Source organism: Equus quagga, chromosome 5 (genome assembly GCF_021613505.1).
Source record: "Equus quagga isolate Etosha38 chromosome 5, UCLA_HA_Equagga_1.0, whole genome shotgun sequence".
Taxonomy (NCBI): domain Eukaryota; kingdom Metazoa; phylum Chordata; class Mammalia; order Perissodactyla; family Equidae; genus Equus; species Equus quagga.
In genome coordinates this window covers 80,012,680-80,038,418 of record NC_060271.1, presented here as the reverse complement: position 1 = coordinate 80,038,418, position 25,739 = coordinate 80,012,680, and the positions used below count along the sequence as shown (strand labels likewise).

Below are 25,739 nucleotides of genomic sequence, written 5' to 3'. Positions count from 1 at the left end.
ACACAGGCCCCAGCGCTGGTTTTTGGGTTGCCATCAAGATGATCCAGAACACATTTTTATTACTCATTATTAACGATTATCATTGAAATAAAACCAATAATCTTAGAGAAGACACAGATCCCTCAAAATACATATATCCCGAGAAGCCCAGGGGTCTGAGAGACCCGCAGTGTGACATCATGAGCTCACGCTGAGGGACAGCATATGAAACAGCCGAATGAAATCCACCCTTGTGATTGACAAGGACACGATTGAGGACATCCTTCCAAACACTGCGTCATATTTGAAGAAAGTTCCTTTCTGTTCTTAGATCAAGAATGGTTGTGCTTCTCTTAAGAAGTCTTATTACGTGTTTTCACATTCTGGACATGTGACCGTTCCTGCTTCATGCTTTTCCTGCACAGCTCTTATCACCATTTGTAATTAGACATTCATTTGAGAGCTTTCTTGATGAATACCAGTTTCCTGCATTTGTCCGTAAGTGCCGTGAGGGCAGAGACCACATCTGTCTGCTTCACCCCTTGTTCCCACCGCCTCTCACAGAGCCTCGTGCGTAGTGGGTCCTCATTGAACGGTTGTTGAGTGACCGAGTGAGTGAATGAGTCAACGAATAAATAAAACATATGAGCCATGGGCTGGTCAATTCTCCTTTTCGCATGAGCTGCTAGAAAGTTTAGACCTGGATTGTTTCCCCCTCATAGCAGGTGTAGAGGGTCTTATGCTCGTATTTGTGTACTAGCCTCATTCTTTTTTTTGAGGAAGATTAGCCCTGAGCTAACATCTGCTGCCAATCCTCCTTTTTTTGCTGAGGAAGACTGGCCCTGAGCCAACATCCGTGCCCATCTTCCTCCACTTTATATGTGGGACACCTACCACAGCATGGCTTGCCAAGTAATTGCCATGTCTGCACCCAGGATCCGAACCGGGGAACCCCGGGCCGCCGAAGCGGAATGTGTGCACTTAACCACTGTGCCACCGGGCCAGCCCCATAGCCTCATTCTTAATACCATTTTAGTCTCTACCCTTAGTTTCCTTTTTTCTTTCTCCTTTACTTCTAAGTTAGTCTACCTTGCTATATTTTATGAATCCCTGTAAACTGTCTTAGCTCCCTTGTGGAACAAGGTAGGTGATACATACATTTATTAAAGTCTTTTTTATATATATTTAAAATGTTGACACTAAACTCTCTGCCAACAAACACATTTGATCACCTGTAAACCCTTAAGAATAACTGAGATTTGCTAATTCTAGCACCAGACCAATATTTAAAGCAAATCCCACCCTAGCCTAGAAACCACTCCCGGTGTGTTGTTTTAGGCAGTGTGGTGTGTTTTGTATGTGACAAGTACATTTCTAACAGGGCTATGCAATCGGGCGGACAAGAGAGAACATAGGGCTTGCTACAAAAATGTTATGGATTGTGGATCAAAGAAACATTTATCTTTAGTGGTTCTCTAAAATGTATTGACATCAAAGTAATAATGAAAAGTTTGCTTTTACTGTGCCCTATTGGGGATGGGGGGATGGGGAGCAGAGGTGAGTAAGGGGGTCTGGGTGACATCCTGGTTCCTAGGCATTGAGAAATCTGATCACTTTCTAGAATGAAGGCAGAACATTATAAAGTAAAAATAGTAAATGGCCGAAACCCCTTTTTAAAATCTCTAACAGATACTATTCATATGCTACTGGGAGGAGTGACTTGCAAGTATGAAACTTCACAGTTATCTTCTCTGGTCTGACTCATTTACAGAACTTTCACTATTTTTCCCTTAAAATGAAACATCATTTTCAAATCCCATTATTGAGGACCCCCCTCACTGCGCCAATTAAACATCTCATGTACCCCACCTAGCCCCACGCACTAAATGTGGAAGAAGTGCAGTCCCCCCCTCGGATCATCTGCTCCTGCCAGGATGCCAGACCAACGCCTCCTTTGGGGTTAGTCAGAAAGCACAAAACGTCCATTTAGGAAACTGAGATTTGATTTCTATTATCCATAAGGCTCGTTTGAGTCAGTTGAATCTTAGACGGCAACTGCAAGAGGGGGCAAGAGGGGGTGTAAAGAAACAGATGGAAAATAATCATGTGTCAGATAAATGACAATTTTTAAAAGAATTTGATAGCATGTGGGCTGGGGCTTTTTTTCCCTTCCCTTTCTCTCATTCGTTTTGGGTTGGTTTTTTTTTTTTTTTTTTGGCAAGGGGGTGGAGATTAGAGAAGAAAAGGAAGGGGAGAACAGGCAAGACAATAGGCTAGCCCCGAGCGCCTGATCAGCATCCTAAAGCAGTCTGCCCCTCCCACCCTGCCCCCCAACACCAGGTAGGCTGTGGTGGAGATTTCAAAACAAGCAGACGCTGGCCGCCGCCTCCCGGCCAGAGGGTGGCCTCCTCCCGAGCGAAGGAGGGGAGGGGAGACGGAGGAGAGAGAGGAGGGAAGATGGAAGCTAAGAGATGAAATGAGTGGCCAGACCTCCTCGGGGACAGTGGCCTTTTTTCCCTCCAAATTGGTGGAGCTGCATAAAGATCCAAACCCACCGGGGCGCGCTCACGTGCCAGCTCCCCTGCTCCAAATGCGGGCGGCAGCCGACGTCTCACCTTCTCGCCCCGCAGCTGCGGCGGAGCGCGGCGCCCCCGGCCATGGCGAGGCCGCGAGGAACGCGCCCAGCCCCGCCGAGCGCGCCCGCACGGCTCCCCGGAGGGCGGCGGCCGAGCGCGAAGGGAAGGGAGGCGCGGCCCCGCGAGGCGAGCCTTACCACCCGCCCGCCCGGACCGAGAAGAAAGCCCCACCTGTCAGGCGTTGCGCTCCGGGCGAGTGGGTCCCACTGTCCCCGAGCAGAGGCCAGCGCTCGGCTGCCCCGCTTTCCTAAGAACCTCCAAAGGTTTCTCCATCAACAGAAACCTTTAGGCATAAACCCTCAGCCGCGGGGAAGGGCTGCATCGCAGACGCACTCACTAACAGATGCTCACCCATCTGGACCAAACAGCTCCCGCACGGTGGAAGGATGCTGTAGGGGTCTCAAATTCCATTAAAATAAAAACCAAGGCAAGCCCACAGTGCCCATTCCCCAAACGGGCTTACCTCCTGCACGGCATCTTATCCATCTCTGGTCTTCCACTGTGGGCTGTTGGGTTTTTTTGTTTTGTGGTGGCGTTTTTTTCTTTTTTTGGATCTGCTTAATAAATGCACCCAGCTAATCTGCAGAGCAATGTTTCCTACCCATCCTAACAGCACCGCACTTGTCAGCGCTGCCTGGAATTCCACCAGCAATGCAGCTTCTCCGCGTCGGTGATAATCCCAGACAACAGAGGCTGCGACTCCTTGACAAAAGGCTTTCGTTCCCGCTCGTGCCTTACAGCCCTGCCGTCAGAATTAAATCCATTTCTCGCAAGAGGCGGGGAGGAAATGAGAGCTCTCTCGGCGGTGCGCGCTGACAAAAGGACGCTTGGCGGTGCCCACAGCGCCCCCTCGAGCGGGCCGCTGCCGGCCGCCGGGGGCCGCGCTGCTGCAGTGCCCCGCCCGCGCTGCCCGCCGCCCGCGCTGCCGCAGTCCCGCCGCCCAGGCCCTCGGCCCACGGCCACGCCACCACCACCGACTGCCCCCGAGAGCCAAGAGCCAATATGAGGATTCTGGTACTAGGAAGAAAATCTGAAACGTGAGCTCCATTAGGGGATGCACCCTCCCTGGGATTAAAAAAAAAAAAAAAAGTCCTACACTTGGAATATTTTTTGTCTGGGAGGGACATGTTGCCTTTAAAAGATTCGCTCTATCAGTATTTTAATAGCAATCGTTTGACCATTTGAATTCCAGCCAAAATTTTCCCTATCCTAATTCTGACTCCATTTTCAATAGGGCAAAATTTTTGTTGTTGCCACACCCTCTGGGGCCCTGCGCCCAGCTCCCTCCAATTCTCACTACTTCCTGCTCTCACCGTCTCCCCTCCCCAGGCTCCCACCCCAGCGGGAACAGGTGTTTAGTGAATGGGGAACTGAATGGAGAAGCAGAATGCTCAGTTACATTCTCAGACCTGCCATTAACTATCTGTGTGACTTTGATGAAGTCACTTAACCTCTCTGGGCCTTATCTTAACTCTGTAAAATTGTGGTTCACCTAAAGAACATCCCACTTCTACTTTCTGACAGTGTTTCTCAATACACGGCCCTCAGAGAGTAGGGATATCAAGTGGTAGCTTGAGACTTTCCAGCCCCATAATCCCCACCAGCTCCTCAAAGCTCCTTTAAATCAACATTCACTCTGTTTCTTAAAATGTTGATTGCAGGACAAGTACAGCTTCCATAGAAGCCCCTGGTCACTACCCCCAACCAGATCATGGCCCCTCTGCTCCTTCCAGGTTCTAGGGCACCACCGGCCTTAGACGCCTCCATAGAAATCACCAGACCCACCACAGTGCTGCTGCAGAAATCAGACTCTCTGGAAGTGGCCTAGAATCCGTATTTTTAACACACATGCCCAGGGATTCCTTTGCACGCTAACATTTAAGAAATGCCACTTGATGCAGGCTACTCCTGTGTGGAAAAAAAGAAAATGCCCACCACCGCAACCGCAGAACAGCTGGCGGGCATTCAATCTCAGACACCAGAGGAAAGTTTGTCCTTCTGCCCTAGCTCCTCCAACCCCTCCATCCCCCAGTCTCGACACCCTCCTTCCCCACTCAGAGCTTCTCATTCCTTCCCATTTCATCTTCAGAATCCCTGAGTCCTCAAGCCTCTCCCCATTCTCCTGTCAAATCTGCTGGAACCACAAGCATCTCAGCCACCAGGACCAGAAGTCCGTCTGGCCAGAACCAGGAAGTGCTGTGTTGGTTGAGACACTCCAGGTGGCCATGCTCTGTTGGTGCCCAGTGTCAACATCTAGGAAGTCAGGAACGCCTTCTCCAGAGCCCTGAAATCACAGGTATGGTGGGCCCTTTTCTGAACTAGAACCCCAAAAGGGAATCAAGAATTTTTGTTTAGTCCAGAAATAGCACGTTTCATAAATCCCGGGACTTGGTCATCTCTAGGATCACTCAAAAATTTCTCTTCCTGGTGTATTATTTAGTTTTCTCAAACTAATAATAGAAAATTCTTATTGGCTCCTGCCACTGTTCTGAGGGCTTTACATGTATTTTTATTCATTTAATCCTCACAAGAACTCTATGAAGGTGATACTGTTACTATCCCATTTTACAGATGCAGTGACTGAGGCACGGAGAGGTTATGACACTTGCCCAAGGTCCCTCAGCTAGTGGGTGGCCAAGCCAGGATTCAAACTCAAGCGTTATGGCTCCAGAGCTTGTGAGCCCTAACCACTAGCCTGTACATGGCCTCTCAGAGGGGGCAAAAAATTGACTTTAAAAAGAACTAGTACAAGACTGATAGAGTTGATAAGACTGATATACTCTCTTTTTCCCAAAAAACCGATTCTGCTCTTCTAGCCATCACAGACTCTAAAAAAAAAAATGTCCCTCCAGCTTCTCCCAGATGTCATCTAAATATAACATCTGACTATGAGGCACGCCGGGAAGAGTGGCGCCATCCTGTGGCTTTAGGAATTGTTCAATGTCAGAAAGGAAACAAGACCTCATTATATTAATTTCCATATTATAGCTTATATGGAATATAGTTGAAGTTCTCACTCACTCAATTCCAAATTCACTTTGAAATCCAACAAAAGGAACTATAACTAGGTAGCTCCACAGGCTGTCATGAGACGATCACTGGAATTCAGAGTTCCCACTGCAGAAAGCCCAAGACGCCTGACCCTTAAGTAGGGACAGGAAAGCATAGGAGACTCCACATTGTACCCAGAAAGATCACCTTTGGCTAGCCCTCAATGACCAGAGGGTTTAAAATTAGATTTTCTGACTTATCTGCAGTAAAATTATTTCTAATCTCCAAGTCTCTTGACAAAAATGTTTTTGGCCAGCAATAACTTGTAAAGAGATCAGATGGCAGTGTAACAGACATCCACAGTGTCCCCACCTCCTGGTACTCATGCCCTTGTGTAGCCACCTTCCCTTAGGTGCTGGCAGGACCCATGACTTGCTCCTAACCAATAGAATACAGCAAAGGGGATGGGATGTCACTTCTGGAATTACGATACATAAGATTCTTCATCTAGCTAGCTGATTCTCTTGATTGCCTTCTTGGCTTGCATGCTTTGACTAAGCAAACAGCCATGTTGGGAAGATCTATCTGGCAAAGAACTGAGGGCTACATTTGGCCAACAGGCAGGTAGAAACTGAACCCATCAGTCCAAAAGTCCTAGAGGAAAAGAATTCTGCTAAGAACCACGTAAGCCTGGAAGCAGATCCTTCCCCAGCCAGGCTGTCGGCTGAGACCTCAGCCCAGAATGACACCTTGATTTCTGCCTTGAGAGAGACATTGAAGCAGAGGACCCAGCTAAGCCATGCCCAGGTGTAACTCTTGACCCACAGAAACTGTGAGATAATAAACACGTTATTTTAGGTTGTTAAGGTTGTGGTAATTTGATACACAGCAATAGATAACTAATACGGTGCCTTAGCACTCTCCAGGTCCAGGCAATCTTATCAACCACTTTCCCCAGGGCATGCCAGAGGAGCTGGAGGAATCGGCACCCTAGGAGATCAGCTCTCAACCAACGACTATCAGGAGTTAGTGGATAAACAGCCTGGCTCCCTCATGCCAGGCGTGTTGGGGGGACACCTCTGAGGCATGTTGCACATAGTCTCCCAGAATGCCTCAGCAGGACTGAGCCCTGGCTGCCCGCAGCAGTAACCTGTCAGCCATGCATCTTGTAGAGGCTGGCTTTTCTTCCCTATATTACTTTCCTGCTCCCCATTGGTGTTTCCTGGGCTCGCCTTCCAAATAAACTACAAATCATGGCGTACTTTTAAGGGAATCAAGTTTAAGACAGGAGGGGGGAAAGACAGCACTTTCAAAGCAAGACCAATGATAAATTCTAAGACTAGATCTCCTGAAGACATCACTCTCTCAACAAGTAAAAGTTCAGCCAAACCCATGGCTGAAGCCTGCTGTGGAAAGAGAGTCCAGGGCCTGGGGCTCTAGCCTTGGTCCCCATGACTGTGTGGCCTCAGGAAAGACTCTGACCCTGGGGTCTCACTTCCCAGCTGTAAAGTGAGGGTAACAGTGCTTACTCTCTGATATGGGTTGAATTATGTGCCCCCTAAATTTCCATGTTGAAGTCCTAACCCCCCAGTACCTCAGAATGTGACTGTATTTGAACATAGGGTCTTCAAGAGATACTTAATGAAGTACATGAGATAATTAAGAGGAAAAGATTAGGTCATGTGGGTGGGCCCTAATCCAATAGGGCCTTATAAGAGGAGGAACTGTGGACACAGACGAGCACAGAAGGAAGACCAGGTGAAGACACAGGAAGGAGAGAGCCTCAGAAGAAACCAACCCCGCTGACACCTTCATCTCTTGATCTCAGATAAGTTTCTGCTCTTCAAGCCACCAGTCTGCAGTACTCTGTCGTGGGAGCCCTAGAAAACTAATGCCGTCTGCTACCACCCAGCGTTGTCATGCAGACAAAAGGGGAGACCAGGTAGAAGTGCTTACAGTCTTATTATTACTGATCAAAATGAGATAACCTGCGCCTTTAATCCCAGCCACATGAGAGGAACCACGCAGGGCAGCAAGGCACCACACACAGTCGTTGGAGAGGCCCAAGACTCCAGGGGAAAGGCAATCCTTGTTATAAACTGGCAGAGCTTGGCTCAATTGTGTTCTAGTGTTTCACAGAAGGTAAAACTTGCAAGTGGCGAAATTGAATATTTAGCAGAGGAGAATTCTAAGCCAACTGTTGAAGGTGCAACTTGGGTCCTCCTTACCACTTACAGTAAAATGCAAAAGGAGAGAGATCAATTAAAGAAGACTTGTTAAACAAAAAGGAACCAGAACTTGGAGATTTGGAAAATTCTCAGCCTATCGATATTGCAAACAGTGAGACAGCTTGTTCTGAAGAGAGCAGTAAGCGTGTAGCTGAACAACCATTTGATAAAGAGATCGTGGGTGCAACCCATGGACTTAATCAGCATCTCAGCAGAGGCCAGGAATAGAGACGAGATTATACCAGCAAAGACACTGCCAGATTGAACTAAAGGGGACAGAGAACGCAGGACAGAATGAAGGCAGGCCGTTGGACTTCTTGGATTCTACGAGACCATAGAGCTATTCAGTTGCAACGTGCACTATTCTTCAAGGAAAAAGAAGAATGACCCCAAAAGTGATTCAGAGATCATCGGGACTGCCACTCAGACCACAGGCCCAGGCGGCAAGTCTGTTTCCTCCTAGTTTCAGAGGGTAGGGCCACTGCAGAGTGTTGTATGGGGTGACACTGCCACCCCAGTGGGCCTAGAAGTGGGACGCTGAGCCAAAGAGGATTATTCTGGAGCCTTAAGATATAATGAAATTGCCTTGCTAGGTTTGGGACTTGCTTGGAACCCATCGTCCTTTTCTTCTTTCCAGTTTCTCCCTTTTGGAATGGAAATGTCTATCCTAGGCCTGTTCACCACTGTATTTTGGAAGCACATAACTTGCCTGTTTTCACAGGTTCACAGCTGGAGAGGAATTTCGCCTCAGGCTGAATCATATCTCCAGTCTCACCCTTACACGACTGAGATATTTAGATGAGACTGCGGACTGCAGACGTTAGGGTTGAGGCTGGAATGAGTTAAGACTGTGGGGGATGTTGGAATGAAGTGAATGTATTTTGCATGCGGTGATAAGGGCATGAATTTTGGGGAGCCAGAGGCAGAATGCTATGGACTGATTTGCGTCCCGCCCCCCCCATTCATATATTGAAGCCCTAACTCCCAAAGTGACTGTATTTGGAGATAGGGCTTCTAGAAGGTCCTTAAGGTTAAATGAGGTCGTTAGGGTAGGACCTTAATCCAATAGAATTGGAGTCCTCATAAGAGGAATGGAGACCAGAGTTTGCTCTCTCACTGGCTCATGCATGCTCTAGCACTCTCTCCCCGCAATGTGAGGCCACAGAGAGAAGGCAGCTGTCTGCAAGCCAGGAGAAGCAACCTCACCAGAAACCAAACCCTTCAGACCTTGATCTTGGACTTCCCAGCCTCCAGAACTGCAAGAAATAAATATCTGTCATCTAAGCTACCCAGTCTATAGTTTACGTTATGGCAACCCGAGCAGACTATACACTTTCTGTGCCTCAGTTTCCCCATCTGTAAATCAAGAATAATCATGCCTATCTCATAGGACTGTTATGAGAACAAAACATCCGTAAAGTATGGGGAAAAGACCCAGCATGTATTAAGTGCTATGTCTTTGTGAGCAATTGTTGTAAAGATGAAGACTGCCTCTGTGCTCAAGGTCAAACTTGCACAAAGGTGCCACGTGGCCTTAGCTGGGTATTTAGATAGCCTTGAAAACTCTCACTCCCACTGACCAATGCTTACGACTCCATATACTCTTTGGGGCTAAGTTTGTATTCCTATTAAAGGTTAATTTCCCCAGGAAGGGTAACAGGCACTTATTCCTCAAGTGATGAAAATAGATGGAATGAAAGACATTAGGTATAGGTCCTGAGAAGATGAGGATGGAAACTTCATGAGGTTAAGAAATCAGACTGAAGGCTGAAGGCCCTGAAGCCTATTTCTTCAAAGCATGAAATTAAGGAGGAAGCAAATTTATGAGAGACAGGACCATTTGAAAGGTAGTTGTTAAAAAAAAAATTGAGATAATACCAAGTTTTTTAAAAAAGAGACTCCAAAACTTTCAAGACTGCATTTATTTGTCTCAAGAAGGTAGCCCTGGGCTGGTCTTTTCACTTTTCACACTTGAGGGAGCCTGAAACACAGAAAAGAGTCCATTGTAAATGGCTAAAGAATAAGAACAGACCGATCACAAAAGAAATATGTAAAAAAAATTCATTTCATTAGTAATCAAAGATGTGTAAATAAGACACCATTTTTTACTATTAAAATTCTATCATTTTAATAGATCTCATTTTGGCAAGGATATGATGAAATTGGCGCTCTTACAGAGCTAATGGTATTATAAATTGGGACTATGCACCAAATCATAGATTGTACCTACTTGTGTCTCAGGAGTCTCTCTTCTGGGGATTTATCCTAGAAAAATAAAATACAGAAAGAGCTAAACATATCAGGTTATTTGCCATGTTTATGAGAAAAACTGACAACATCTTAAATGTCCCACAATTAGAACACTGTCCCATTTAATGGCCCATTAAAACTTGTTATAAAGACCGTATAGTAACCTCTAAACATGCCAATGGTAGAATAAGAAAAAACAGAACACACAATGTTTTGTACTGTATAATTTGCAAATTCAATGGTATAGGAGAAAATTTTGGAAGCATTTTAGTACATTTCCGTCAGTGGTTTTACTAAGATGGTAAGATCATTTGAGTCTTCTCAATTTTCTGAAATCTCAACTTGAAGAAAAAACAAATCCATGACTGAAAAATAAAGTCACTCAAATCATGATCAGGCAGTTCAGATATTGGAAACTAGACATATATCACCAGGGATAATAAAATACTACAATCAAATACTTTAATTTAGCTTAAAAAAACACATTTACCTATTTCCTAGTTCGCTCTTCTTTACATTTCAAGGGTGAGTTTTGTTAGAATGAAAGGCGGTTAGAGGGTTTAACACTATTACCCACATCCCTCAACTCCACCCCCTCACTGACTCTCTGGATATTGGGCAAGTTACTTAACTTCTGTTCCTCAGTTTCATGTGATAAGAAATTGTCACATATTGAGGTATATGGGGGGTAGCTATTCTGGTTTGAACCTGATTTGGCCTGAACTAAAGAAGCCGGACTTATGCCTATCAAACATACATTGCACATCTGCTTTAACCATTAAAGTGAAGAATGCATTAAACATTATTGCAAAGTAAAAGAATGCACTCTTTAAAGACAAGGATGCATGCTTCGCCTCCACAACACTGGGACCAGTACTGCTGAGATAAGTTCCCTTCCCACCATCAGGGTCATGTTGACCTGCTAATCTGCAACTGAATATCTCTTTGAAACTTTGATGAATATGCATCCTGGGTGTGTTTGATGTGTGTTCTTTGTTCTAAAAAGGGATAAAACAGTACTGAGGGGCTGGCCCAGTGGCTCAGCCGTTAAGTGCGCACGTTCCACTTGGTCACCCCGGGGTTCACCGGTTTGGATCCTGGATGCAGACATGGCACTGCTTGGCAAGCCATGCTGTGCTAGGCGTCCCACATATAAAGTGGAGGAGGATGGGCACGGATGTTAGCAAAGGGCCAGTCTTCCTCTGCAAAAAGAGGAGGATTCACAGCAGATGTTAGCTCAGGGCTAATTGTCCTCAAAAAAAAAAAAAAAAACTGTACTGAAAAATCAAGCTTCTCTGGAACACTGTCTTCCTTTGTGGAGGCTATCTTCCCAGGTTATAGTCCTCAGCCTGGCTCAATTAAAACTCACCTTCTCTCGCCTATATATAGAATGGTTATTGGTTATTTGCCTCGACACCTGACATGTAAAATGGATATCGTTGTTTGTACATCACAGGGTGGTTGTGAAAATTAAATAGGTTACTATGTATAAATTGCCAGGAATAGCACAAAATAAGTATCACTATTTTTTCTGATCTTGATCAAGTCTTTCCGCTATACATCGGATCAAGCTTTCTTTTTTTGAGTTCAAATTTAGCTTTAGAAGTTTTATTTATACTTTTTTAACTTTTTATATGTCTAGAACCTTTTAAAGCTAAGAAACAAATTCAGATATTGCTGTGTTTACCTGAGGGTTAAAGAATGATTTAGTCTCATGGATTATACATCGCTGTCTTTGCTTTTAAGAGTTAACTGGAAAATCCCAGGAATGTAATATTTAAGTATCAGAATATGAAAACTTGAATTTGATCAATGTTGTCTTATTCTCACAGTTAGGAAAAAAGTGCCTGTTGGTCTCATCTGAGTGAAGGAGTTGAAGGTCCAAGAAGAGGGTGGTCTGAGGAATAGAAACCCAGCTTGCTGCTCAACTCCTTCAGTAAGGTGGGTACACTCCTGTTGTTGGCTGTGTAGCTGGATAATTTGACACATTATCCAATTTACTTTTCCCTCCACCTACTGAGCCAAGGCTTGGTGGTGGGGATAGGGTTAGATAGATACGGGCCAGAATTCCTTGTTTACTCAGCTTTAGAGCTCAGTTCCCAGCTTAGCAATAGTCTGGAAAAGCAAGGCTCTCATTTGAAAGAAGCTGACTCTGTTGAAAGGGAGAGTAATGAACATGTAGGTTCTGATGGACCAGAGCTTAGATGGCTGCTCATCAGGTAGTCACAGAGCAGGGAGGAGGCAAGAAATGATGAGAAGAAGACCTCCTACAACCCAAACCAGAGAGGAATGTTAAAACAGCAGGAGGTAGTTATTCAGAAAGGACGGAACTAGTGTGTAGAAGCTGCCTGATCCCTGAGAAGGGCCCCTGTACCGGGCCATCCTGGGCCTCGACCTAGGGATGGGGAAGAGTTACATATGATAATAAGACTCAGGAAAGGTAAAGTGGACTCTGAGGAAAGCAAGGACTTGTATCCATTTCTTAGGATGTAGCCTGACAGGAATTTAGCGGCCACATAGCTGAGGGACAGCATCAGGTATATGAGCCTGAGAGCAGCCTCTGAGCCTGCCTGGGAGTGGGAAAGCCAGGGAGACCAGAAGAGCTCTGGGTTCTGAACGGAGAAGGCCCAGCAAGCCTGGCCTAAAGAAAAGAGAAGGCACAATGGGGCCATGGGGGTCAGGAGCAGATGTCAGCTCAACAATGCCCACGATCAGGGCCAGAGGACTACCTGGGGTCAAAGGTGGGGAAACATACATGAGTGCTCCCATTCCAGCCCCCGTAGTGCATCCACTCCCCACTGCACCTAGAGGAGAAGGCGGGTGGGGAGATCCTCTTGGGTGAGGAGATCGAGTAAGAGGCAAAGAGCCCCCATAGGGATGCTGATTCAGTATTTACTAGATAGACCTTAAGGAGGCAAGATAAAGAATTCTCCCACCATCTGAGTCATAAGGGTATTACTGGGTTCTCAGAACAACTGGAATACAGTGTACAAAGTTACATTTCTTCCCATCTAAACTGTGCTCATAATTGTCAATCCTGCATCAGTGTGTGAAAGTCCAGCCAGGACCCATAGATCAGAACCCAGCATTGTGGCCACAGCCTCACTGTCTCATGTCTAGAGGAAGAGCAATACAGATGACCTTCCAGCAAATGAAGGTCCCTTATAATGAGTAGGGCTTTGGCCACCAAGCCCTATGTGGTCTGTCTCTTCCCTTGGGGACCTGGTCCAAATCACAAGATGCATGGGGACTCTGCTCCTGGATTCCTTTCACCTCAGAGTACCCCAATGAGGCAGGTGCCCCAGGCCCATCTTCCACACTAGAGTTCCTAGAAGGACACATTCCTGGAGGGAAAAGTCTTCCAAAAAGGAGGAGAGTGCTCCAAAGAGGACCGGAAGAGTTCCTAAAAATAATCAAGTTGCATTTAAAATCCCTTTACCCTCCCCCACTAGAAGAGCTACCTTTAACACTATGCCTTTGGAGTCCATTTCATCCCTGATCTGTTGTGGATAACCCAGGGATTAGAATAAGGGGAGAGCGTGGAGGGTGGGAGGACACACTGACCTCCCTCAGGGACAAGCTAATGTGGTCCGAGCACTTGGTGGTTTTCTCTAACCCAAAGAGCTGACTGTCTCAAGGGAGGCGAGCAGCACCTCAGAGAAGTCCTGCCTCCACCTTCAGAGACCCTTCCATCCAATTCTTGCCATTCTTCTCTGTATAGCTGTGGGACCGATGAGATGGACCTTTCGTAAAACTCATAAATATTCTCTCAAGAAGTCCACTAGAATAGATGAGGTCTTACTTCAATTAATTTGGCCACCAGGTCCATTACATGTCAGAGAAGTGGAAAAGAAATTACTGGCTTTCTCAAATCATCCTTAGCTCAGTGACAGGGTTAGGAGCCCATACCAGGTAGGGATCTTGTCAAACACACCAAACTTCACAGGCACACACACTCACTCACACACAATAAACTCAATTCCATGATTGATTCAATCTTTTGTCCCCATAAAAAAATTAGAGTTCCAACAAAAGAAATCTCCCTCTCTTATTTTCACAAAGAAATAGAAATTTGTCTTCCTTCTGACATTTTCTTCTTATCTTCATCAGATTGGGCCTTAAGACTCTTCCTCTGGTGCTGTTGAATCTCTTCCTGAGTAGCTGCAGCCTGGGGAATCCACCATCAGAGGTGGCATCACTCCAAAGTTAGATGGATCCTGTTCTGCATGCCCCAGATCTCACCTTTCCAAAGTTCCAGAGAGAACAACCAGCATCCATATCATCACAGCATAAACCCACAAACCGCCAGAGTTTAGAAGACACGATAACATCCCAGAGCCAAATGCAACCACCAGAGGAGCCTTTCCTCTGAGCCCCAGTGCCCTTGGTCTGGGGCTGCAAAGTTACATGCCTAAACTGGTGATGCAATAAGGGGTGGTGGGGACTGACAAACCAGAGAGCACCCATCCCATCAAAAAGGAAGTTCAATTTTTTAAAATACTCCATGGACTAAACTCATCAGAATATGCCCCCTAGGCCACCAGTGAACATTGGGCAGACAAATGTGCTTCCCTGGGAAAAGCTTAGAGCCACACCACACTATTGTGGTAGAATTTTTGCTATCACATAGAGCCACTATCTGGGGAAATGTGAGATGGAAGACAGAAGATAGATGCTCCAGGGCTTTCCCAGGGTGCTAATAAATTCATCCCAACTAGCCAGAGCATCTCATTTCAGAGCTTAACACGCTATTAGAAGAAATGTCCCCAGTGATCAATTTCACACACAGATTACCACAACCTGCAGAGGGGGTACTGGAAATCCACCATCCACATAGGCTTCCTTCTCTCAGAAACTCCCCAAAATTAGAACCCAGGCCAAAATTCAGAAGCACACGATGACGGCACATCCAGGCCCCATAACAGACACTTACATTCATCTGTGTAGCTCTTTCCAGAGCCCCTCTGACCCCAGGACAATTGGCATCTCACTCCAACACTAAGGGTGGCCTTCGTCCTGGGACACCACCTCTACGGGATCACAGGCAACATTGAACAAATTAGAGCCCTGCACGATGTGACATGCCCAAGCTATAGCCACAGGTGACAAATAGAAGGAATAAACAAGGGTGGGCTAGTGAACATCTTGCCACCCAGCCATGCCCAGTCCCAAAACAGCAAATCTCACACCTTGAAAGTCCAATTTGAAAGGAGCCTTGCCTGGACCCTGACGTTAATCCCTATTGCTATCAAGGCCAGATGCTGTGGCTTTACGTGGCTCACGGCCCTCTCCATCCACACACAAACTTGCTGATTCAGTCCCCAAGTGAACCTGCTCTGGCTGGAGAGGTTAATCTCCATCCCTGCCATCAGCAGATTCTTATGAACTTCATTTGGGATTTTGCCTCTCAGGAATGTTGTTGATCTGGCACAGCCTGTTCTGACCCCATCCCCAAACCCCCCAAAATGCCCATCTCTGCCAGCACCAGGATGCCACTCCTCAGATCCACTCCAAGCGTGGGAAGAAGGGGGCCACTCCTGCAAACAGAAGCAAGAGGCAGCCTGCCTCCCAAATCCTAAACCCCTCCGTACATATGCATTTCCGTCCAATGAACCACACCAGCTGTCACCAGGTCTCCAGTTAGGGTACCTGGCCAGGATCCGGAAACCCTCTGTAGTCAACCCCTCAGGTAAACTGGGCTGGAGCCTTATGAGGATCATCTGGCAAATAAAGGCCAGCCTCAGCTTTGTTTCCTTGGCCCTTTATCTTGATCCATACTGGTTACTAATTGTAAAATGGATGCTTTTTTAAAGTTAGTAAAAGTGATGTCCAAAATGCTCAAGCCACATGCAAATAAGGATCTCAGAGTTATATCTAGTAACAAAGAGAAAACTAGCCAGAAAGATAGTCACTTCAAAGAAAAGAAGATTTCTCTCTCCCTTTCCTGAACAATTCAGTCCTAAGGCTGTTAGTTGGGTCACAGTGAGGTAGGGGGAGCCATGGTGGCCTGGAGTGAACTATGGGAGCCTGAGCAGGGTGAGGTCAGCATCCACACAAGGAGGTGGCCCGGCACAGGATGTCAGAGACCAAGTGGATGTGAGGAGTGGCCACCCAGAGGGGTGGCCCAGTGCAGAGCAGTAAAGCCTAATCAGAGTGAGAAGGGCTGTGGAAGGGCGGCCTGGCATGAGTTGTAAGAGCCCAAACTGGGTAAGGAGGGTGTCCAGGCAGAGGGCCGGCGCAGCACAGGGAGGAGAAGCCCAAGCCAAGCGAGGCAGGAACCCACGTGTGCAGGCAACCTGACACAGTGAGCCAGAGGCTGAGCAGAGTGAGGGGGCATCCCCGCCTGGGGGAGGGAGTGGCCCGAGTGGAATGTGAGAGAGGGAGAGGTTCTTGGGGGGGGAGGGGTGGCTTGTTGTGAGTGTTGTTATGGGCTGCGTTGTGTTCCCCCTCGAATTCATATGTTGAAGCACTGGCTCTCTGCACCTCCAATTGTGACTGTATTTGGAGACAGAGCCTTAAAAGGGGTGATTGAGTTAAAATGAGGCTGTTAGCGTGGGCACCAATCCAGTGTGACTGGTGTCCTATAAGAGGAGGAGATCTGGACACACACGCGGATGCCAGGGGCACACACACAGGAAGGGCCACCTGCAAGCCGAGGAGAGAGGCCTCAGAAGAAACTGAGCTTGCCGACACCTCGATCTGAGACTTCCAGCCTCCAGAACTGTGAGAAATAAATTTCTGCTGTTTAAACCACTCAGCCTGTGTATTTCCTTATGGCAGCCCTCGCAAATGAATACAGGTGCTAAAGCCCAAAAGGGGTGAGGAGAAGAGCCACATAGGGAGGAGATGGCACAGAGGTGGGAGGCAAGTTACACACGGGTTGTCCTTGATGAAAGGCTCATTCCAGGGCTGGAGGTGGGAGGGTACAAGATGCGCCGGCTCGGAACATCTCCTGCTGGAATGGAAGAGATCAAAGAATGATGGTGACTTGTCGAATGGAAAGGTTTGACTCGAAAGGGCTGTCACTGGCCACAATGAGGACAATTTGAATAACAAATCATGAAATACTATATGATATTATATGATGACATAATAATCCACTGAATTAAATATAAAACCATGTGTCTATAATATAAAAATGAAATGAATATGGAAACAACCAACATGTTCTACAATAAGTGAACGGTTAAACTGTGGCACTTCCATACCATGGACTAATACTCAGCAATAAAAAAGAAGAACAGGGGCTGGCCTGGTGGTATAGTGGTTAAGTTCATGCACTCTGCTTCCAGGTGGCCCAGGGTTCGCAGGTTTGGATCCTGGGCACAGACCTAGCACCACTCATCAAGCCACACTGTGGCGGCATCCCACATAAAATAAAGGAAGATTGGCACAGATGTTAGTTCAGACACAATCTTCCTCAAGTGAAAAAAAAAAAAGGAAGAACAGACTACTGACTATTGATACAACTGGGATGATTTCAAGGGCATCGTGCTAAGCAAAAAAAGCCAGTCTCTAAAGATTATGTACTGCATGATTCCATATAGCATATAACATTCTCAAAATGATAAATTAGAGAGATAGTGATCAGATTAATGGATGCCAGGGGTTAGGGAGAGTGGAGGAGTGGGGGCAGTGAGTGAGTACGACTCTAAAAGGGTAGCATGTGGGAGCACTTTATGGTGATGGAACAGTTCTGTATCCTGATTGCAGTGGTGGTTCCACAAATCTACACATTTGATGAAATTACATGGACCTACACACACATAGCACCAATATCAATTTTCTGGTTTTGATACTGTACTATAGCTCCATAAGATGCAGCCATGTGGGGAAGCCAAGTTACGGGTACATAGAACTTCTCTGTACTATCTTTGCAACTCCCTGTGAATCTATAATTATTTCCAAGTAAAAAGTTTTATGGAATTTTTGATAAGTAATGGGATATCTAGATATCCTCCCCACACAGCACCTCCCCACAAAATACACATTACAAAAGAAAAAGGCTAACTTTAAAGTGGAGAGATCTGGCAGTCACCACATTAAGCAAGTGATCAGTGAATATCCCTAATAATGGGACAAATCAAAATCTCCCCCATCTAACAGGGTGCAATGAGTAGAAAACGCATCACTTCCATGATATTCCTGCCAAAGATGCATATGTGAATCTAGTCAGGAGGAAATAGACATGCTTGAATCAAGACACAGTCTACAAAACAATTGGCCTGTAATCTTCAAATGTGTCAAGGTCATAAAAATCATGGAAAGACCAAGGAATTGTTCCAAACGGAAGGCTAAAGTGACATGACATCTAAATGCACCTCATGATTCTCAGCTGGTCCTTTTGCTGGAAAGGACATTATTGAGGCTGTTGATGAAACTTGAACGGAGCCCGAGGATTACGTGACAGTACTGCCACAATGTTAGTTTCCTGATTTTGATGGCTGCACTGTGGAGAATGTCCCCATTGGTAGGGAATGCACACTAAAGTAATTACTTTAGTAAAGGAATGGGTGATGGGCATCAGGTTGGCGACTTACTCTCGGATGGGTCAAGAAAAAAGTTCTTTGTACTGTACTTGCAACATTTCTATAAATCGATTGTTTCAGAATAAATGTTTTTATTTTAAAAATGAATAATTTGAATGTCAAAGAATGAGAAACCCTTGACAAAAACATGAAATCCTAAAATGCTTCTGCAAAAAATGGCTCTCTATATTCAGGCCTTGGAAGTCACACTTGACAGAAGTTACATGCATATATAAAAATCTCAAATACATGATTAATTTTTTGTTCAGTCTAAGAATTAGCACACTCTTCTGACTAATAACTTAAACTCGGTTAGCTAATAGACTAAAATTTAAGTGTCTTGTTGTCTCTTTAAAAGAAACTTCCGGTCAGAACTTTTCTATTTCCTACAAGAAAACGTTAATAGCCACTTTAAATCAATTTACTATAAATGACCTGTCCCCGGGATCAATTATCCTTGGAAAACAAGGACCTCCCGTACATCCTTGCTGCTGGTATTACCACGCATAGGCCTGCTCTGCCACCAGGTCCAACAGGCCTGACAGGAGGGAATAGCCAGGTAGCTCACCATGAGAATGACACGGTGATGCCTACCTGATAAGGATCGGTGAGGACTAAATGCAAGTAAGATTCTTGCCTTAATATCTAGAAGATATTGAAACTTACAGTTGTAGAAGAATTACTATTGTTAACTTAGATAACTAGCTTCAAGGTTCAGTTGAGGTCATATCTTCACTCTTGTTCTCAGTCATTCCCTGTCAGCTCATGTAGTACCAACAGGAATTGTGTCTCCTATGGGTTAACCAGCAAGGGAAGATTTATCTCTCAAGTGGCCAGAATTTGAAAATCTAGACTGAACATGTGCACAAGTGGAATCCTTAGAAAGCAGTAATCAAATCAGAAATGGGAGCCAAGGCCAGCCAGTCAGCAGGAAGCCTGTAAGATCTCAAACCAGAGTGGAGCATTGGAGAGAGCAAAGTGAGAAAACCCAGAACCCTTGTTACAAACAGAGCTAGGATGCTTACGGCTCACTGTTGATTGCTCACCAATCAATACTGATGGCTCACAGTGAGTCAAGCAGACTTAATAATGTATGTCCAAGCGAACATTGACACGCCAGGTACCACACTACACACTTAGCTGACGTGGTCATCTGAACTTCACAGTTACCTTACGTACAAGGCAGGTACAATTATCATTCTTACTCTACAGATGGGGAAACTGAGGATTGGCAAGATTCAGCAGCTCACCGGTCACACAGCTAGTGAGGGTAAAACCAAGGTTTCAACCTCTGCATTTTGTCTCCAGAGCCTGCACTCAACTGCTGTTCTAAACATTCTCCCACCACCAACCATCATTTGTGACTTCACAGCCCACACAGTCCCTTACGTCACTTGCTTGTTACAATACGCTTGGTTCCAGATTTCCAGAAGCCTTTCTCATTTCAGCAGCAACTGTGTTGTAGGATGGAGCAAGGGGTCTCATTTGTGTAACACGGAGACACAGCAGGGCAAGAAGCACATCTTCCACACTTGGAGAAGCAGGCTGCTGTGTCCAGCGGCTTTGTTGATTTAGCAAAGGACTAAGAGCTGTCACAATAAACTCCTTTGTAATCACGTAGAAAATGCTGCCTTCCAACAAGGCCAATTAAAAAAAAAAGTGTGTATGTGAGCGAGTGTGTTTGTATTTGGTATCACCATGCAGCTTTATGTATGGCAAACTACTTCTTTCTTTCTCTGGAGACCTCAGAACCCAGAAAACCTTTTGATGTACTAATTAGGGTCATAAAAAAATAAGCTTCGGTCTGTGTTGGGTGATTCTGGAGGAGCTGCCTTCCCCTTGAGCTGCTTACCAGTTCATTTTAGTAACAGATCTGCCAAACTGGCAGACTCCACCTCGCCACCTAGGCGCTTTTGCAAAATGACCTTGTTTCCATCATGTTTTAGCACAGAAAACACCACACACCTCAAGGGATGCACTTTGAGTTTTTTTAACATCTACATGGTGATTTAAGAAGAAGCACTTTACCAGACTCCTGGTTGGGGAGGTAACTCCAGTAGTAGACACCACACACTGGCGGCAAGCGTATGCCAACTCACCACGGCCACCGTCTGCCCAGGGCCCTTCCTCCTCATTCTTCAAGCCCACAGCACAGCCGGCATGTTGGGTGATGTTTCTCGATAGCTCTCTAGCCAAGGATATCTGTGGTTCAGAAGTATTGTTGCTATAGTTCTGATGATCTGGGTCTTGTTTCTAGAAATCATATTCAGTTGTCAAACAGAAGGACAGTCAGATTTTGAAGTTTTAAATCAACGTATTTCAAAGTTTTAACCGATGAAGTTTCACTTAAGTGATCAGGGCTTAAGTGATTATGGAGAGAAAAATCATTGCTCAATAGACTGTATTTTGTTCTTCTATAACCTTAAAGTGTTGTGCAATGGGCAACCGCAACAGGAAGATTATAGCATGGAACAGATCCTATGTTTTATAATGAATGTAGCACAGAACAAAGCACTTCTATTACACAATTAATATCCCAGGAAAAACTAAGACAGCCACCAGCACATGTGCAAACACCATGCCCATGCCACAACCCACCCGTCCAGTCTAGTCAACAGGACAATCCGCTCCCATCATGGTGGAATGAAGCCTCCCAGGAGGCACCTAAGTTGAACTTGTGGACAAGGCAAAAAACTAAAAATACTGGCTATTTCTGCCCCAAGTTTCTAGAATGAGTTTCTCTTCTCTCTACTATCTGTCCTTCTCTTCTGCCCCTTAAACACGATCACACCGCAACTTAGAAAAGACCTTCGCTGGCTCTAACGGCTTTTCTACTTCCCTTTATTTTGACCCTTCTTTCCAGCTTCAGATTTCCAGGTTGAACGCACTTGCAGTCTGCCACCTCCCTCGGCTCGGACTCCAGACCTTTACCAACAACACGCCCTCCGCCCCCTCTGAGTTGACTTCCGGGCCACTCCTATTCCACATCTCAGATGCTGGGCCTGGGTGCCTTTCCTGGACTCTCTGTAGCTTCTCACATTACTTCCCACCCTCGGATTCTCAAGATTGTCCCCTCCCTGACTTTAGGACCCCATCTTGCTTCTCCACCTTCCCTCTGTTGGCTCCTCCTTCCTGTCAATGGAGTCACTTAGTGCTCATTTCTAAGGCCTTTGTCTCTTCCTATCTTACCTCTTCTGATAACTAATCCATTTTCAGGCCTTGAAGATTTGCCTCTCCGTGGAACAAGCCCATAATATTAGCCCACACCTGCCACTACCTAATGGATACTTCTGAGCTGAGGACCCTGATAGCGGTGGTGACACTATGGTGCCTTACGGTTTGCAAAGCAGGTTCATTTATGTTCTTCTGAATGGTCTCAAAACCCCTCGAGATTGGTATCACCAGACCATTGCTGAGCTCTCCAGCAGTGCTGTCCCTCAGGAAGGGCCGCTCCCAGGGGAGGCCCCTTGGGGAAAGAAATGCATCTTCCTTTCTGTGTCCTGTCTGCTGTCTGTCCTGCTAAAGGGAAACCACCACCACAGAGTGGGTTTATGGAAGCCTCCTCTCGTGCCCCAGCCGCCACAGTCCTATTAAAGATTCGGCAGTTAGGAGCTGAGTGCCCTGGACAGTGACAGATGCTAAATATATAGATGGTCAGGAACTAGCCTCCAAAGCTCACACAGACCTGGATTCAAACCCCAGTGCTGACATTTCCTAACTGCATGGCCTTTCCCTGTATTTTGGTTTCCTCCTCTGTAAAACAAGGATCATAAACAGCTCAGAGGAGTGTTATAAACTAACTGGAATGTATACATAACATTGCCTGGCACATAGAAAGGGCTCAATAAACGGTGGATATAACTTCTTAACTCTTTACCTCACAGTCTTTGGCTCCTTCCAAAACATCATTGAGAACTTGGATGTATTCAATTGCACCTTTAAGAATATCAACTTTGCTAGGCTTCCTACTTTGGGGAAGAAATGGCACCAGTGCCTTCAATTTGGCAAAACCTCGGTTGAGATTTTTTATCTGGAAAACAAAAAGGGACATTGACACACAGAGAAGCTAATTGGTACAGATATCCCCCCAAACCACAGGAGGGGGTCATGAGGGTTCATTTCCACAGCTGTCTTGTGCAAATCTAAGCAGGCACATGCCAAAGAGTCACCGCTCCCCTGACGATACAGTGTATTCCTTGGCAGAGAAAGGGGAGTGGCGTAAACTCAGCTCTGTGGGCGGATGGGCTGGAGGCGTGTCCATGTCCACGTGACCTCCTCCTCTTCCTCTAAGGGCAGACCCACTGCAGTGCAAGGCAGAGGCAGCGGGGGTAGGGGCTAAAAGCTCTGAGTCAATACACCAGGATTTAAAACCCAGCTCTACCATTTAGCTTTACAAGAGTGTGTAGGATACTTCATATTGCCAAGCTGTGGTTTGTTTACCTGCAAAGTGGAAAATACCCACCTTGTAGCTTTTTGGGGGTGATTAAGTGACACAGTTACACATAAAACACTTCTTCCTGACCTGGCACATAGAAAGTCCTCAATAAGTGGTACTGATAATAATAAATAAAACGTACTAAGACCTATCTAGTCAAGCACCGTGCCATCAACTCTTCAACCTCTTTCCCAGCTGAGTTGATGATACGAAGTGTTAGAGTCCAGAGAGTCTGCATGTTGGTGAGACTTGAAGCGTAGAATGGGCCGCCTCATTTATTTATTTTTATTTTTTGAATCTCTAGGGTCTGAAGGCCTGGAACTCTGATGATCACCCCCTTGCTGAACACAGGCCCTGGAAGAACTGGCCCCCACACCACCACAAAGCCAATATACTCACTTATATCGAGAGCCCGCTCCCACCCACATCCAAGGGGACGACTGACATAGCCCATTCACAGCAGAATACAATGACCAATAAACATGAAAATATGCAGCTTTACTCATCAAAGAACTACAAATTAAAACAGAAACTAGATTTTTTTTTTTTTAGGAAGATTAGCCCTGAGCTAACTGCTGCCAATCCTCCTCTTTTTGCTAAGGAAGGCTGGCCCTGAGCCAACACCCGTGCCCATCCTCCTCCACTTTACATGTGAGACGCCTACCACAGCATGGCTTGCCAAGTGGTGCCATGCCCACACCCGGAATCTGAACTGGCAAACCCTGGGCCGCTGAAGCAGAACTTGAACGTTTAACCACTGCGCCACTGGGCCGGCCCCTAGATACCATTTTTTATGTACCAAGCTGGTAACATTTTGTTTTGGTAACCATACCCAGCACTGGGGATGGAAAAAAGGAACAGTCCTATATCTTGTAAAAGGGGATAAAAAATAGTAAACTTTTCCAGAAAGCAATTGGCAATTTGTATCAAAAGTCATGAAATTGTACATATCCCAGTAATTCCACTTCTAGCATTTTATTCTAAAGTAATTATCAGATATGCACATAGATTTATGTACCAGTAAAAAGCTGCAAAAAAAGCATACATGCCCAACAATACGAGACTGGATAAATTATGGTCCATTTATACGTCAGACTATGCAATCAAAAGTTGTTCTTTGAAAGAATGCTTAGGAACATGAGGAAATGCTTTTGATAATGTTAAGTGAAAATATACAAAGATATGCACTAGATAATCACAGTTTTGTAAAATTATATATATGCACACACATTGCTAGAAAAAACATTGTGAGGATATATACGTACATGATAGTTCATGCTAGTTATATTTGTGTTATGGGAGTTTCCATCCTCTATTTAGTCATTTCTATATTTTCCAAGTGTATTAATTTTATCATTATAAAGAATAAAAGTCATTAGTTTCAAAATAGTGGATAACACCAGGGCCAGTTCCCCATAGAAAGCAATTCCTTTCTGGCGGGAAGGCCCACTTAAAATGCAAAATACTGGATCAGAATCTTGTTTGAGGGCCACGTCATCACATCAGACCACAGGGTTATTTTCAGACTGGTCTTTCTGAAAATAGTGCCTGGTAAAACCATGCTGCTCCACTCTTGCAATTTTCCCGACTTCCCCTAAGACTTCTATTCTTACTTGGTCCTTTCACCAGAGCTACACCTCTAACGGGCCCGCAGCGGGTGGGAGCAGCCCCCAGCAGAACTTCCTCAGGTCCCAGGCCTCGCCGTGCGCCCCCTCCGTCCTCCACCGCCCACCCTTCCCTCTCTAGGATCTCCTCTGCTGCAACCAACCCCACAGACCGCAAAGGGCAGAAAGGCGACCGGACCTGACAAGTCTGGGGCCCCAGTTTAGTTAGAAATACTAAAAGCTACCAGTAGATGCCGCTCGGCCCATGGCCGGAGGACCATTCCGGTCGGTGGTTTACCGCCCGCGCCTGACTTTGTAACACTTTCTCTTGACGGGGGGATTGAGTGGGAGTCTGGGGGCAGCCTGGGGCACTGTGTTTCTTTGTTTAAAGTAAGGAAAAGAGTAACCTCCATTAGGTCCCCTCACCCCATCTGTGCTTCGAGGCAGAAAGCAGGGCGAAGAGCTGAGGGGGCCGTGCACCCAAGCGCACAAGGTTGTGAGACCAAAGCGCGCCTCCTGCGCTCTAAGCCTTGAAAAAGCACCTGCCCAAGGGCGATGTTTTCCAACTTGTCAGGGGCCTCCTCGGCCCCCCAGACCCGGTTCCCACACAAGTCCGGGGGCTTAGCAGGTGGGGCGGCCACCCCAGCAGCCGCGAACGAGCAGCTGGACGAGGGCGAAGAGTGACAAGGCCACTGTCATACTCCCAAGCTAGGACATGAGCCGGCCCGCGGGAGGTCGAAGTCTCCTGGGGCCCCACGAGTGGGCGGTGAGTGGGTGCCCCTGGTCCTGAGCGGGTGTTCGGGGGTGGGCAGCGGGGATCGGGAAGAGGAGAGGAAGTTGGCCCAGTCCCGGGTGGCCCGGGGACCCGCGCGGGGCGTGGAGCTCACCCGCTCGCGCTCCTTGGCGTTGGCCACGCGCCGCCGCTCCAGCACCAACTGGAGGTCCTCGGTCGACGAGTAGCCGCCCGAGGGCAGCCGCTTGAGCCGGCAGATGGCGGCCAGCTGGGGCAGCGGCCCGAACTGCTCCCGCAGCACGTCCTCCAGCACCTCGGCCTGCGGGACGCCCAGGAGGCCGGGCAAGGCGTCCAT

General features: G+C 46.4%; 2 protein-coding genes across 2 annotated transcripts in view; both read right to left on the bottom strand.

The window, feature by feature from the left end:
• Positions 1-3,317, bottom strand: part of ADD2 (adducin 2) — a 99,110-nt gene extending 95,793 nt beyond the window's left edge. Inside the window, exon 1 of the mRNA XM_046662415.1 lies at positions 3,079-3,317. The gene's annotated coding sequence lies outside the window, so the exon portion shown is untranslated. The remainder of the gene's footprint in view (positions 1-3,078) is intronic.
• A 17,151-nt stretch (positions 3,318-20,468) lies between these two features.
• Positions 20,469-25,739, bottom strand: FIGLA (folliculogenesis specific bHLH transcription factor). Its single transcript, XM_046661833.1, is given in 4 exon segments — positions 20,469-20,603; positions 20,605-20,865; positions 22,490-22,642; positions 25,539-25,739. Coding segments are annotated over 4 exon segments (750 nt in total).